At 45.4% G+C, this 16,337-nt stretch overlaps 1 protein-coding gene across 5 annotated transcripts in view; it reads right to left on the bottom strand.

Moving 5' to 3' along the window:
* Window positions 1-16,337, bottom strand: part of AFAP1L1 (actin filament associated protein 1 like 1) — a 96,997-nt gene that overhangs the window by 68,934 nt on the left and 11,726 nt on the right. Inside the window, exon 1 of one of the 5 annotated variants that reach the window (XM_061616858.1) lies at window positions 12,535-12,837. The exons of 1 other annotated variant lie outside the window; for it this stretch is intronic. In XM_061616858.1, coding sequence (XP_061472842.1) covers window positions 12,535-12,622 — 88 coding nt within the window. In that variant the 5' untranslated portion in view covers window positions 12,623-12,837. Of the gene's footprint in view, window positions 1-5,187; window positions 5,221-8,048; window positions 8,215-12,534; window positions 12,838-16,337 lie in introns of those variants that run through there. 3 more of the 5 variants (XM_061616864.1, XM_061616865.1, XM_061616861.1) reach the window with 3 other exon arrangements.

The following is a 16,337-nucleotide window of genomic DNA, read 5'->3' on the forward strand; positions in this document are numbered from 1 at the left end:
GCAAATTTGCAAGATTAGCTCAGAAAGGAGCTGAGGTCTTAGAGCGGAGCATGCATGAAGTGCAACTGCAGTTGCTAGATGAAAGCAGCATTTCATTGCCAACAATACTGCACAGGAAAGTTCAATGAAGAAACAAACGGTTTGGCCAAAGGGCCCAAAACAAAAGCAAAGCCAATAGATTTTAAACCTGATGGAAGTGGGATTAGCTCTAAATGGGGGTGGGTATATGCTAATAGCCAGAGTATGGATCCTTTAAATGCTACCATAGTTGCTCCAGTATGTTTTAGCCCACGATCATAACCTGAGTGATCAGTGTTCATGGTTGGTTGCCCAGCTGTGCAGACTCAACTCATGGGCATGCAGCTCCCACGTGGCTAAAAAAGGTAAAGGCATCCCCGCACTTATAGTGCGAGTCGTTTCCGACTCTTAGGGTGACATCTTGCGACGTTTACTAGGCAGGCCGTATATATGGGGTGGGATTGCCAGTTCCTTCCCCAGCCTTTCTTTACCCCCCAGCATATGCCGGGTACTCATTTTACCGACCACGGATGGATGGAAGGCTGAGTGGACCTTGACCCCTTTTACCGGAGATTCGACTTCCTCCTTCCGTTGGAATCGAACTCTTGCCGTGAGCAGAGCTTCAGCTGCGTTACCGCTGCTTACCACTCTGCGCCACGGAGGGTCCTCCCCACGTGGCTAGGATAATGTTTATTCCCCAGGGGTGGGAGCCTGTGGCCCTCTAGTTGCTGGCCTGCAACTCTTATCTTCCCTGATCATTGGCCTTGCTGGACAGGCTGATGGAGGGCCTATCCATTAGGGAGGGGCACAGGTTCCCCATTCCTGGTTGAAAGGGCCTCGCAACAGGTATGCAAAAATTATCCCTTGAAGCTGCAAGTTAAGCATACTTAACAATGAAATAAATCCTGCTTACCTCAGTGGAACTTCACGCCATGTTAACATGTTTAGGGTGGCACTCAGTTGATTTAGGGCCAAACCAGAGCACTGTGTGTGTTGAGTATTAAACAAGCAGTTACTGGTATGGCTATGAAGCGAGGGGTGGGACTTTTTATCCTACAGGGAAGGGAATGAAACCCACCCCCTTCTCCCCCACCTTACAACCAATACAAATTCTTACTGGCGAAGGTGCACGGAGCTCCGATTTGGTCTACCAGTTCAAATGTGCAAGATTAGCTCAGAAAGGAGGCGAGGTCTTAGAGCGGAGCATGGAACTATTTGCATTGTATTGTCTATTATTGTTGCTAGGTTCATTGGGTGCTACAGGGAGAAAGACAGGATATACATGGAAATAAATGCATAAAATGAAGCACGCGCATGGCCTTCTTGGTATTCTAGTCGCTGTATTTTGCACTTCATTCCCAAAAGCATGTTGCTTTCACAGATGAAAACCAGGGACACTTGGGTGCTTGTTAACACCCCTATTCTCACCCCAAGGATTGTCATCCGATTGTGACTCCAACCACCCAGTCCACTCCTACCAGCCTGGCTGTTACACAGTGCTGAACCCTGTTATCAATCTGCCCACTACATTCATTTACTTCACAAGATAGCTGGCTCTGCAGTGGATTCCACAGAAGGGTGTGTTAGTAGTAAACTGACTATAACAGTGTCTCTTTAACACACACAGAGAGAGTTTAATCACACTGGACCTGCCTGGATTTATTAGAGAATACTTGCAACCCAAACACATTCAGTAACATTTATTGTGGGGATAGGAAGTTGAAGGGCTGGGTGAGCGGATGAAAGGGAAACAGGTCATTGGCATTGTGTTCATGTGAAATCACTGCATACAGGGCATATGCATGTGTCCTGGAGTAGAGCTGCATCTCTCCTATTCAGAGACCTAAACTCTAGAGACCCCACAACATGGGGTGAGGGTAGCACTGAACCTTGAAGAACTCCTGTGCACAAGCCCTATTCAGGTGTTCAGTGTCCGTGGGTCTAAAGGTGGGAAGGGCTATCAAGACTGTGCAGGCTAAACCCATCCTACAGACACTGATGCACGCACTGGCCAGATCATGCTCTAGGCTAGATTACTGCAATGTATTATACATGGGGCTGCCTTTGAAGACAGTTTGGAAACTGCTGCTGGTACAGAATTCAGGAGGCAGATTGCTCACCAGGGCAAGAGAGTCTGAGCACATACCATCAATTTTGGCACAACTACACTGGTTACCAATTAGTTTCTTAGTTCTCAATTGTGTTCAATTCAAAGTGCTGTTTTTGACCTATCAAGACCCAGGACCCCAATACCTCAAGAACCACCTCTACTCATATGAGCCAACCTGGGCCCTGTGTTCAGCATCTGAGGCTCTTATTTGTGTGCCCCCTCCGAGGAAGGTGCAGAGGGTGGTGACACAAGGACAGGCCTTCTCAGTGGAGGCCCCCTGCTTATGGAACACTCCTCAGAGAGGCACACCTGGTACCATCATTATCTGTCTTTAGGTGCCAGGCAAAAGCATTCTCCCAGGCACTTGGGTCTTAATTTTTGAAGGGTTTTTGATGTTGTAGCCTCTTTTAGAGGGTGGGTTGTTCCACCGTCTTATCCATGTATTGTGGGGTGTTTTTACTTTTTCACTGTTAGTTTTATATTGGTTTTAATCTTGTTATAGTACATCGCTTGGGGCTCACTTTTATGAAGAAGAGCGACTAATAAATTTAATTAATTAATAATAGCAATAATGTCCCCCAGGCAGCAAGTGAACTGCATCAGACTGAAGAGGGCCACGTGTATGTATCTAGGACTCTCTTACAGGGATGGGAAACCAGAATGACCAGAGTTCCCATTCCTGTGTAGGGATCCTTACCTCCATATATCTCCACACTGGCATCAGTGTAACTATCATGGGTTGGTTGGAGGCATGGCTAGCACATAGGTGTCAGCATCTAGGGAGCAAGGCTAGCCTAGGCATTCTTGATATCACATGCATGCATCAGTACCCACAGATAACAAACACCTGAAAAGGGATATATTCTAGCAAGATCTCTCCTCCCAAAAAAAAGTATTCTCACCAAAAGGCTCTGTGGTACCCTAAAACATGGGCCATCCCTTGAAGCAGGGGGTACTTAGCAGATATGAAAGCATATGTCAGAGCCCAGCTAGAAGCACATATTTATAGCAAAAATTAGTAAACCCTGCTACAGTTCCTGCATTAACAGATAAACTGCAGCATCAAGAGAATAGCTTAGCTTCTTTCAAGAGTATGTTGCAAAGCTTACAGCATTCTGGAATAATAAAAGTTATAGTTGCCTGATCACAAGCATCCCAGACCCAGTGACATCCCAGGGCCTGCCTTCCTTCCACCACCTTTTGTCTGTGCCCTGCACTGGAAGCTTACAGGTCTCTCTCCTGCTCAACCTTTGGGGAGGCCTGGGCTTGCTCGCTGCTGCCGTTGCTCCTGGCAGGGGAGGGATCAAGGTCGCACAATATCACAGGAGGTCACAAGGTTATGAGAGGTTGTGCAACCCTGCGACCTTTTGTGCAACCCCTTGCTTGTTCGTTGAGGTGAATTTCCTGGAGACCCTGGGAGGATCCTACAACCTGGAGTCTCTGGGTAAAATCCACAGACCTGAGAACGTTAGAAACACAAAATCCGGAGACCTGGGAACACTAGAGACACACTTAGTGTTCTACCAGTTCCAGTGCAGCTCCACATCTTTTTTCTAAATACGGGGACACATGATGCTAGGCAAACCCCATCCCTTTTTACTGTAAAACCTGGTGAGATCAGCTTGTGTGGTTTTTTAAATTCAGCTTCAAACAGATTTCGCAACTGATCAGCAGATCAACCCGTGCCTGTATCCCATATCATTGTCAAGAAGATTAATCCAAGCCATGGCATGGAAATGGACTGCCTTCAATTCCAACCTATGGCAACCCTATGAATAGAGTTTGCATGGTAAGCGGTATTCAGTGGTTTACCATTGCCTTCCTCTGAGGCTGAGAGGCAGTGACAGGCCCAAGGTCACCCACTGAGCTTCATGGCTATGTGGGGATTTGAACCCGGGTCTCCCAGGTCATAGTCCAACACTCTAACCACTATGCTGCACTGGCTCTCAAGCCATGGCATACAGCACATGATACAGATACATCTTCCTTATATTCATTATAATACAAACAAGCAGAACACAAATACATTATCAATAACTGAAGTATGTAACAATGAACAGAGCGAAATTATAGATATTATAGTATAGAAACACCATCAAGTCCGCCTTAGTGATTAAAATATCAACAGAACACACATTTTTGGCCTTGTTTCTGGCATTGAATGTTTTTTGCTAAAGGAGATTATTACTACAGTTCATTTTTATTCCACCCTTCCTCTACGGAGTTCAGGGTTGCATGCATAGTCTCCCCCCCATCCTTATATCTTCACTACAACTCTGAGGTAAGCAAAAAGGCAGTGGTCATGAGCCAGTAACTCACAGGGCCAGTCCAAGACATTTTGCTGCCTGAGGCAAAGGAAAATATGGTACCCCCAACCTCTTTCCATGCACAGAAGCTGGCTAGACTGGCAGCTGTATCTTTATTTCAATACAAGCAATGGGATATTGTTTCCCAGTTTCCTAAGCTAGTCACAACGGTTCAAGACAGGCTACATGGCACAAACAGCTCTGTCCTCCAACAGAAGGGTACAGCCAGGGGGCTTTGTCCACTGCCTCCCCCCCAACATTTTGTTTCTTGATATGGTCACCTCACTCTGCCTAATGGTAGAGCTGGCCCAAGTTGCTCAGTGAGCTTGGTGGGATTTGAAGAACCCAGGACAGAGTCCAGCATTCTAGCCACTCGGCAGGGGTGGCTATCCTCTGGCCCACCAGAGGTTGCTGGGCTACAACTCCCATCATCCCTATTGGCCAGGCTGGCTGGGGCTGATGGGAACTGGATCCAACAATATCTGGAGGGCCACAGGTTCCCCATCTCTGTGCTACACCACACCAACACTATTGGTACTTTACTGAGGGACACAAGAAAAAGAAGAAGAAAAGAGAAGGCCCTGTCCTAAGAAGCTTCCTATTCAAGTGTTTCAAATAGGGAAATACAAAGGAAGGCAATGAAGGGATGCAAAAGTACATTTCACAGCAATTTTTTTATAGGCAAACTCAAATATGCTTTGAAACACCAGTTCAAAAAACAACACCGTACGAATGCAGCAACATTTAACATACCTGGAAAAGGGCCACTAGGTAACATGGTCTGTTTCCTCACCACTGGGGATCTGTAACTTTTTACATATAATTATTCTAATGTGCAATGGATGCCACATAAAAGAGCCTTCTCAAAATCCAAGACTCAGGGTATCCTTCTGATTATTTAAGCAAAGCATTTATCCAGGACACAACCCCACCCCCAGTAGTCAGAGTGTATACAAAATAGGTTAGATTCACACCACCAAGGCACACAGCTGGATACTAGTGGCAACCACTCACCATTTACTGTGTTAATGGTTTTAATTGTTGCTGCAGTGTTGTGTTCTATTAAAAGGGGCCTTGAACTGTAATACTGAAGAAGCAACAGGGAAAGAAAATATTATTGGGTTGCTTGAAAGAATCTCTGAAAACATTTTTGTGGTCAGCTAACCAGAAAGAAGGAGCAAATAGACTGAAAGTTTTCCAGCTGTTAGGCATACTAACAGCCCAAGGGCTTTTGAACTAGGTATTTTTTTGGCAAATGAAAATATACCACACCATACAAGATGCCTGACAGATACCCATACTGATAGCTGCCTGTGTGCAAGGCTGATTACTTAAGCAATTAAATCAGGCCAATCACCATCTACTGTCTGATGTCCCAGCATCATAAAAAGGGCCTAATAGTTCCTTATCCATTTCCCTTAGTTTTCATTACATTTGCCAGAACGGCATCCCATGTCTAACCCCCGCCCCTCCATCTCCTATCCTTTCTTCAAAGCCCATAACGCCCTCTTTGGACCATCTTTTTCCACCATGATCATTACAGGTTCAGCATTCAGTAGGAATGGCTCAATACTTTTCATCAGTCTCTGTCATATGTCCAATCCTCCCTATCCTAAAAAAAACAAACCAACTGTAAATCTTCCAGACAGGAACTGGTATTGCTTCTGCGTTCCAAGCGGCATCATTGCTAATATTTAGTAATGGTTATACATTTCCAAAGACACCCAGTTTGAATCCTTTTGGCACACAAGGCAAATTACTGAATACTTAACCCCTTTTCTGCTGCTGCCAGAGTCTGCAACGCAAGCAATTCCAACTCACTTTAGGCCTTTTCATGTTTATTAGCAGGGAAGAGGTGAATAACCAGTGGTATTGTCCCCCTTTGTTCAAGGTTAGCCAGTTTTATTTATTTTTAACTCAGTTAATTCAGAAGCCACATATTCCCCCTTCTCCAATACAGAGCCAGCCAAAACACAGAATGCATGCGGCTTTTTGTAGTTCATGCACACCTTCCTTCTCTCCCTGTTGCATAGCTCCACTATGCAGGAGCACAAGGGCAGAGGAAGACAGAGAATTTACTACCACAACTTTTTGTCACAAACTAATCCAGGGATCCAACATGCCTGGCATTCTTTCCCCCTCCCCACCCATTATCTCTATGTAGATCTCCACAAGCCTTTTGGAAGGGACTGGCTGCATTCATACAGCATACCTGGCCTCTGCATCTCCCCACTTGTCTGCCTGTGCAGCAGTTGGGAATCAGTACCGCATATGCCACCACGTACTTACTTTAAAGTGGTCCTGCCTGAGACTCTCCCATGCAAAAGAGCAAACTCAGAAGCACTAGCAGCCCCAGGAAGAACCACTGGAAAGAAGGGATTCCTTATTTTTGTACCATTACTTCCACGTCTCGCCCACATCCTTGGCAGAGAAGAATGATACCACATATCAGCTGCACCAGCCCAACATCATTCACAATGTTACGATTCAGGAAACCAACACAGGGTGCAAAAGCCAATGTAGTGCAGGTCACAGACAGTCACCACAGGAACCTTGGATGTCCTTTTGGTCCAACAGAAATTAGGGTGGCCAGTTGACGGGAGGGGGCTGGATTTTTGAGCTTTGGACCAATTGCCAGGTTTTATTACATAAAAGGCAGATGTTCATTCCATTGACAGAATTTTCTCTGCATACAAGAGTTAGAATTTTTCAAATTAGCAGCAGCATATTCACTTAGTGCAATAGAACTGTGTGTCTCCCACGTGTGGACTAGAGTAATAGGTCACGGAACTAAGCTCCAGAGCATCGTCCCACACGGCAGGGTGGGTGGGGATGGCTCCTCCACAGCTACCTCCCAAAAGCTCTGTAGCACCAAGGAAAACAGGATAACAGCAACCAGAAGATGAGGGGATGTGACCAGCTGAAACTGGGAACTGGTCTTGCGCTGGTTCACTTATATAGATTCTTCACGTGTCAAAATCCAAGCTCAGACATAGCCCACCCTAACCACAATCACAAGGGGTAACTTTGCTATTAACCCTGCCCCCTGCCCCATCCTAGACTCCTCCGTCTGGTTGCACCCAGGTTCCAGAATTTTAAAAATCACAAGTTGGTGACAACCCTAATGGCTATACAAGTCTTATAAAACTGTGGTGTAGATCAGGAGTGAGGAATTGGCAGCCCTCCAGATATCGGACTCCAGCTCCTACCAGCCCCTGCTAGTATGGCCACTGGTCAAAGATGATGCCAGATGTAATCCAGCAACATCTGGAGGGCCCTACACATTCCCTACCTCTGTCCTAGTGCCTATATTGAAGGTATGGGGAAAGCAGAGCTACAGCTGGCTTGAGGTCAAATGTAATCTAACCACACCAGCTGTGTATGTCTGATGTCAGCAGAACACACAACCCTTGTGATTTAGATAGGGATCTATGTGTATATTATAGCAGGCTCTTTTCTTGTGCATGCCATGACATTCTGCATAACAAAGGGAGAATCAAGGGGCTTGAAGAAGAGAGGACCAACATGGCCTTTTAAAGAAACTGCCAGACCTGCTGAGTAATGTATAAAAACAAACTTTTAAGACCAAAGGGGAGAATGTTAATATTACTCACAAACTAGAATAAACTTGCTTTCTGAAGCCAAACTCTGGTGTGGGCCTCTTCAAAACAATCACTGTGGAGTGGAGAAAGCAGCAGGTTTGCAGGGCCTTGGAGCCATGCCCTACCCCAAGAGATAGAGGAGACTGAGACACAAAGATAAGCATGCCCGGGGGAGGCTGGAGAGCAAAGCCCAGAGTAGCTGAGTGGCCCACAGCTGAAAGAGAAGCCAACACAGAGGGACAGACCCTGACAGGAGGCAAAGGCCTTCCCCTCCCCTTGGCATTGTTTTCAAGCCCCCCCAGCTGACGCTTCCCCAAGCCCAAGGGAATGACGTTTCCTGCTCTGGGGCACTCTCTCTTTCCCGGACTGGCATTGGTTTTGGGAAATGGGACAGTGTAAATAGCTTATGAATAAAACCCACAGACAAAAAAAAAAGGGCCTTCAAAGAGCCTCCGGGAAACTGTTGCCAACAGACAGGAGAGGCATTTATATCGACAGACAAACAAAACAGGAACAACACCATAGGATGAAGTTATAGCCCATCCCCCCCGCCACCCTCCCAGACAGAAAAAGATGACTTCAAGACACCTTCTAGGGGGCAGGTCAGAATCGTAGAGAGAATCACCCCATCCTAGAGAAAAGCTGAAGCAGCCTTGAGTATGCCCAAGAAAATGAGGATCATTTTGCCTTGTTATAACATTATTTTTATATGCTCTTCAGATTATTTTTTTCCCCAGCTGGGCCTCAGAGCCGTGATCCAAGTCTGTAGAAGATGAGATACCAAACACCAAGAGCCCACATATTTTTTTGGCAGGCCTTGATCATAATGGCCTTGCCCCTCTCCTTCTGTGCAAATCATATGCACATTTGCTCAGATGTAAGGCCCATTGGGTGCCATGGTCCTAAATTGTCTCTAGGAGTGCTGCCACAGCCCCAGAACCCACACTGCATCTCCACAGGAGGTCAGGGACAATCCTTTGCTCTTCTCTCCAGCTGCAACATTTCAAACTGGGGAAGGGGAGCAGGGCCTTGTTTTAGTGTGGACTGTCCAAGGTACAGTAGGGCCCCACTCATACGGTGGGTTATGTTCCAGACCCCCGCCGAAAAGGGAAAACCGTTGAAAAGCGGAACTCATTGAATAGAATGGTGCGTGGTGCCCGAAAACCGCCATAAAAGCGGAACAAGCACCGTATGAGTGGGGCTTTAGTCTAATTGAGACAGCCGCATTAGCGAAGCGCCGTAAAGCGGGCCCTACTGTACTGCAAGCATCTCAGATGCCCCCCAGCAAAATAGGCAGCCCTAACCTTATGCTCCATCTCACAGCTGCAGAAAGGGGAAGAGATTTCCCCCATTGTTGCCCCAAGCACTCTGAAACCCAGCACAACTGAAGGAATGATCCCTGCTCCTTCTGCAGCATCTAGGTAAAGAGGGGGGCCGGGACTTTTCTCAGCACCCTCAACAGAAGGTGACAGAGTACCATGGAGAAGACTGGGACTCTGGCATTGGGGGGGAGTAGGGGGCTTTAGCCCTTAACACTGGGCACCTATGATTTGCATTGGGAGGTGGGGGATAATATCCCACAGGGGGTGTTTTAAATACTTATGCCCTCTTCAGAAAAGAGAGCCCAGCAAGAGGCAATGCCTGATCCTGTGGAGCATCTGTACTGGACCGCAGCTTCACAGACTTGGCGAGAGCTGGAAAGCACTACAACAGCTCCCAAGACACGAATGAAATATCTTTCCACTACAGGAACCGGAAGAGCCTGGATGCAATACCAGGAAATCCTGCCCTCGCTGATGCTTCCTCGGAGTACCTAAAGCAAGAGCTCCACCCGACTCATTAGGATTACTTTAGTTCAGCTCATTTTTGTCTTTTTCCTCCCTAGAAATGCTCTTGCCAAGTTGGTGCCTTAAATGCTATTCCACACCACTGAAAACCTGGAGCAGAGGTCTGACTTGTGCAGCCTTCAGCTAATTATACTGACTTGCTGCATTCCAGCAGTCATCTTCTATGTCTTTTGGGAAGTACTACATTATAGGCTGCAATTCTATACTCACTTATTTGGGAGTAAGTCCATTGACTTAATTGGGGCACGCTTGCTTCTGACTAGGATTACACTGCAAATCGCACTGATTTCAGCTTTACAGGGTTAAGTATGGGCTTAACCTTTTCCCAAGGAAATAAACTGGATTTCAAAATGCTTAATTCTGTCTGGATCATGCCCCAGGTTTCCAGCCCTCATGGCCACAAAGACAGGCTTGAAAGTGTACAGTCAATGCTAGGCAAAGTCTCTAAAGCAACCCATGTTTTTGACTGCACTTGATCCAGGAGACTAAATCAAGAAGTATGTTAAAGTCCATACATTCCAACCTTGAAACAAATACAAGTTTAACAGCTTGTGTGTATGGATTAAAAGTATGCATGGATTAAACCACTATAGAGTCTATGCTCAAAAAGGATAAAAAATGCAAAGTTGAATCATGTTTACAAGTAAGGTTTTTTTTAAGGTATATGAAGCCCAAGGAATGTGGAGAGATTGTTTAGGTTTCAAAAGGTTAAAGAAAACACCCTTTTGTGGCAACATGATATGAAGACCATGCAGAAGAAAGTAAGATCTATCTGAATGAAGTGGTCAGTGGTCAGCTGGAACAAAAATATTTTGCTGATGCAGCCACCAATGTACATGCATACACCCACAGTCCAGGCATAATACTGCGGCAATCAACAGGATGTAGCATCCCACATTGGTTTTCATTTTTTTTAAAGGTTGCTAGCCCTTATGCTGCAAAGATGCACTTGAAAGTGTTTGAGCAATGTCAGAGTTGGGGATGGTGTTAGTAGGATTTCTATTCGTGAAAGGCATCTGTGTCCCTTTTATTAGCTCATTCCCAGACACAGAATTCATTATGCAAACCAAGACAATATCTACACATTAATATAGTTTGAATAATTTATGTGTCAAAGAACTCAATTTTTGTTGGACAGAATAAGATAGTGTCCTGCCCACAATCCCTGAAGGAAGCTTTAATTATTTGTATCCTACTTCCCAGCCAAACCATGGCCCCCAAAGCCATTTATAACCCAACCAATTAAAATGCAATAATTACATATTAAAAATCCAGTTTACATCATAAAACAAACAAATGGCAACATCAACAACCATAAATTCCAAAGTCAATTTTAAAGCAATGGAAAATTGTTGCAGGCTACAGGAGAATAGATGTACAGAGTAAAGGACAAAATCCTTCCTACAAAAGAAAAAGGAGAAAATCCAATCTTCACCATCTGGCTAAATTTAGGAAAAGAAGTGGGCAGGAGGGCCTCCCTAGGAAGTTCAACAGGGAGAATTCTTTGGCAGAAAACACCTTTGTTCAGGTAATCATGCGCTACACCTCAGTCAGAAGTAACTGCAGCGAGGTCTTTCCAGGGCATCTGAAGACACTGGGGTAAGGAGAGAGTTGTGTGGATCTTAGAGTGATGAGAGCCTGAGCTCCTTGGAGGAAAGGTGGCATATAAATGTAATAATAAATGAATAAATAATCAGCATCCTGCATCTGTAGGTGGCCTTTCCCAACCCGGTGCCCTTCAAATGTTTTGGAGAACAACTTCCATCAGTCCTAGCCAGCCTGACCAATGGTCAGGAATAACGGAGAGTTGCAGCCCCAAACATCTGGAGGGCTCCAGGTGGGGCAAGGTTGACTTACAATGCCTAGCACACACAGCAGGGTTGAGGGGTTGGGAGGGGGAGAGGAGTTTCAAAACCAGGCATGTGCAAATGCAGGCGCTACAATCAGCATAGCGTCTAATTTTCCCCCCTACCCCACTGCATCCAGAATCTCCAAAGCACAATACAAAGCCAGAGACCAACCCCACCTCTCTCCTGGGTTTGGAACTCAGGCAAGAAACTGGGTCTTTCCTCTGGAGTTAGAAAGCCAAAGAACCCAACGAACTTAATATGGGGAAGGGCTGTAGTTCAGTGGTAGAGCCTCTGCTTTGCACGCAGAAGGTCCCAGGTTCAATCCTTGGCTTCTCCAGGTAGAACCAGAAACGTCCCCCGTCTCAAACCCTGCAGACCCACTACCACTCAGTGAGAACAATACTAAGCCAGATGGACCAATGGTATGGCTGGGTATAAGGCAGCTTTCTATATGTGTGCCAGACACTGGAGAAGGCAGGGTCAAATCACAAATAATGGCTGGCTAAAAAGGCCAGCTAAAGTTTGAGAGCCCCTGTTCAAAGCCTTTCTTCAGTAACTTTAGGAAGCATCTGACTGAGTGTTAAAGAGACACTTTTCCCACTAGTTCTATTAAAACTAATTAAAGTTCTGGAGTCTTCAGTCCATCCTGCTCCTACTCTCTCCCAAAAAATCCCCAAGGGATTAATTTTGAAAAATATTATGTTGGCATCTTCTTTCAAACATTACTACAGTACCACAGCTTCATTAATCTCACCTTTTCCACTGTACAAATGTATTACCAAGACCTCAAAGCCTCCTTACCTTTTTTCCTACATATGACTGACTGCTTGGCAACTTGGAAAAAGGATGTGGGCTGCACTATGGTTACCCCTTGGCAATGCTGTGTCATCTGTAATGTGATCTGTTAGAGAGGCTCTCAACACAGAAACCTGGATAGCAGCAACAGCTGTGTAGTAACTGGAGATTTTCCACTGTCTCTCACCATATGGTGGTGGAGTGTGCGAAGAGAAGAAGCAATGAAGTCCACAAACTGCACTCCAATAGATAATTCCAAACGCAGATGAGTGAAAACAGGACAAGAGTACTTTTTTTTAAAGCCAAGTCCAGCCCCTCCATTTCCGCCCACTGCCAAGCACTGCTGGAGAATCAGGTGCAGCATCAAGGCCACCGGTTGTGACAGCACTTCCTATCAATACAGCCCTTCCTTTGCGAGGGAGATTAGCTTCTAGCCGCTTAACAAGCAGCTATGCAGGAAACTTGTATGTAGATTTGTGAATCATGTTACAGGAATATTCCCTGGATGGAAATCCAGTGCCCTAGAAAGACTGACCCAGGATGAGTACCTTCCCTGCATATCCCACTGTGGGCCACCTATTTGCCCACCTTCTCTTCTACAGTGAGAGCCCAAGGACAGTAGCTAGCCAAATCTTAACAAGAATGCAATCTGTACTGTTCCCTCAGTCACAGAGCTTCCAATGATATGACAAGCCAGGCCACTTTAAAAAAAAGTATACAGCAACACTTTCCAGAATGAGTTGAGTCTTAGTGCTGGTCCAAAGGTGTGCTTTGCATCAGCTCCAATGACACTTCCCCCCCCCAGTCAAAACAGTGTGCATGCAACTGTTCAGATAATCAGTCTCCAGAATCATTAAGGTGAAGGGCAAAAAATGTCTGGGCTGCCAGCTGCAGAAATGTAGATATTATTGGCAAATTGTCATTCAGTACTTTTTCTTTGAGTTTTGTGGCTGGCACTCGTCACTGAATACAACATGCAAGAGGTCCATGCAATATACATTTTTTGCTTGTCTGAAGGGGCTATTGATGCTGTTCATTTAACCAGTGTTAGCAGGAGCTGAACAAGAAGTTCTGCCCCTATTACCTACTGCAAATGGACAAAAGTCAAATCTATCAGGTCACATGTTCACTCTGGAAACTTGTTTCCAAATTACACAAGTGTTAGAAACCAAACACATTTTCCCCTACTGCATTGCACAGCATCTTGGGAGACAATGAAAGATGACAACAATGGCCTGAATGTGGAAATGGCAAATTGGACCCTACTGGAGCTTTGCTTTCTGGTTTCAGTTCAGAAATTTCCACTGCTAAAGAGACAAGCCATTGGAAGCTCAAGCGGTGTCTTGTCTGTTTGACAAGGGAACCACTACAATAATAAACAGAAAGCAATGTTTCAGCAAACCACGAGTTCTCTCTCTCCTGTGCATAATCCTTTCTTCAGATTTTAATTAATGTCTGGGCTTATTTCTATGTTTCATTTGTTCCCATCTAAGCATAGCTGACAATAAAGATAAATTGCTCTCACATATAAATTGCTACAATTTACAGGTGTATGCCTCACACAAGACTACAGACTGCTCCACAGTTCAAGCACTGATGGAAGAATGCAAGAGGCAGGGGAGGAGTAGAATCATGAAGATCAAAAAGGCTTGGTCCAAGTAATCTGCATAGCGCAAATGAAGGTTTGGATATATAGAAGTCTGCAGGCACAGTATCAGAAACCAAAGCTGAATAGGCAGGTCTCAAAGGAAGGTCGCAGTCAAGGGTCTATGTCAATAATGGGGAAACCTGTGTCTTTCCTGATGTTGTTGAACTACAACCCCCATCAGCCCCAGCCAGCACAGCCAATGGTCAGGGACAATGGGAGCTGTAGTTCAACAACGTCTGGAGGGCCACAGGATCCCCATCCTTGGTCTATGTAGAGTGCCGGTGTGGTAGTGGCTGGAATGTTGGACTAAGATCTGCGAGACCAGAGTTCAAATCCTCACACAGCCATGAAGATTACTGGGTAATCTTGGGCCAGTTATAGTCTCATCCTAACCTACCTCACAGGGTTGGAGAGGAGAACCACATATGCTACCTTGAGCTCCTTGGAGGAAAGGTGGGGTATGGATATAATAATTTTAAAAAAATTAAGTTTTGCAAGGAGTAGCATATCCAAGAAGATGCAAGGCTGGAGATAAGCAAACACTTGGATGGTCTGGTCTGCGTTTAACACTTTTATCCACAGTATCCATGTTAGCCTCTTGGATCAAATCTCCAACCCCATAGAGAGTAAAGCCGGTATGGGGGAAATGGTCTCAGTTCCTTTTCCTTCTTTGCAACACATTATGAAGAGCTGCCCCTGCATTGATTCCCCTTCCATTGCAGTGGCTCAGCTTCCAAGAGAAAGAATTGCAGCAATGTGGGGGAGTGCTGTTCTCAATAACAGCTGGGGGTGCGGTGATCCTATCCCCTCCCTCTTTCACAACACACACACCCTTAAATTTGGCTGCATTTTAGGAGAGGGTGGAATTCCCAAAGTAGATGTTAGGCAGAAGATCAAGAATGATTCAGGATTCCACCCACCCAATCCAATGTCACCATCTCTCTGTGGCAAGACGGGCCCTGTGCTGCATATTCGTCTAAAATGTTCAGAACATAAGAGAGCACTCACAATGTTACATCACTCAGTTCTTGGGTCAAAAATACAACTTTGCAACAGGAGAAAAATCTGTGTGCAGTCTCTTATAAAATCAACAACATACTCAAGCTAAAATACGAAGGGCCTAACAGAACAAGGTAAGAGCGCAGTAGGCAGGAATATAACTTTTACGAGTCTGTTATTGTACAGCACTTGACTACACCATGGGTTCCACCTCATGCACACATGGAAATCTGATGGTACATTGTTAACACATATAGAATTATCTACTATGCAACCAATAGCAGCTTTGGGGAGAGTTTAGATTGGTGGAATGGTGGCAGGGGAGGAAGAGTTATCCCCCAGCATCAAGACAGCCATAGATCTCATCTCATTAACTCTTAGGCATATTTCACACAAGGGCTCTGTATCAATACCACAATGACAGACAGCAAAGCTTTGGAATCAGGTTGCATCCATATGAAGTGGATCTGGGAACAATGTTGCCCATAGTCTTCCCATGAAACATCCCACACTCTTTCCTAAGGTAGCAGTAGTGCTTGAATGCCCAAGCAGCAAAGTCCAAATGCTTGTACTAGACAAGATTCTGGATGATCTAGGGCAGCCTTTCCCAACTAGTGGGCCACCAGATGTTGTTGGACCACAATTCCCATCTTTCCTGACCATTGGCAATGCTGGTTGAGGCTGATGGGAGTTGTGGTCCAACAACATCTGGTGGCCCACTAGTTGGGAAAGGCTGATCTAGGGCCTTGTTGGTTACTAATATGTGCTGGTTTGGGCTTTGAACTCATAAAAGCAGGAGCAGATAGTTATCTCCCTCAATCTATACCCAAGAAGGCAGCGATAGCTGGCTAGCAAAACCAGGATTGCATTGGATGGATTAATATCTCTATTAAATCATTCTCTTCAAGGACCCACAAATGCACTCACCATGATCACCATTCAGCAAGCATCCCTTCCCCCATCTCTGACTTCTCATTTTACTTTGGAGGTACTCAGAACCTCTATAAAGTGCAATGTGCAGTCCACAGGTAAAAATACAAGAGAAGCCCAGCTGGATTAAACCAAAGGTCCATCTAGTCCTGCAATCTGCTTCCCAGTGACCAACCATATGCCTCTGAGAAGCCCACAAGCAGGGCATGAAGGAAATATCCACCATAGCTCC

Source organism: Rhineura floridana, chromosome 3, assembly GCF_030035675.1.
Source record: "Rhineura floridana isolate rRhiFlo1 chromosome 3, rRhiFlo1.hap2, whole genome shotgun sequence".
Taxonomy (NCBI): domain Eukaryota; kingdom Metazoa; phylum Chordata; class Lepidosauria; order Squamata; family Rhineuridae; genus Rhineura; species Rhineura floridana.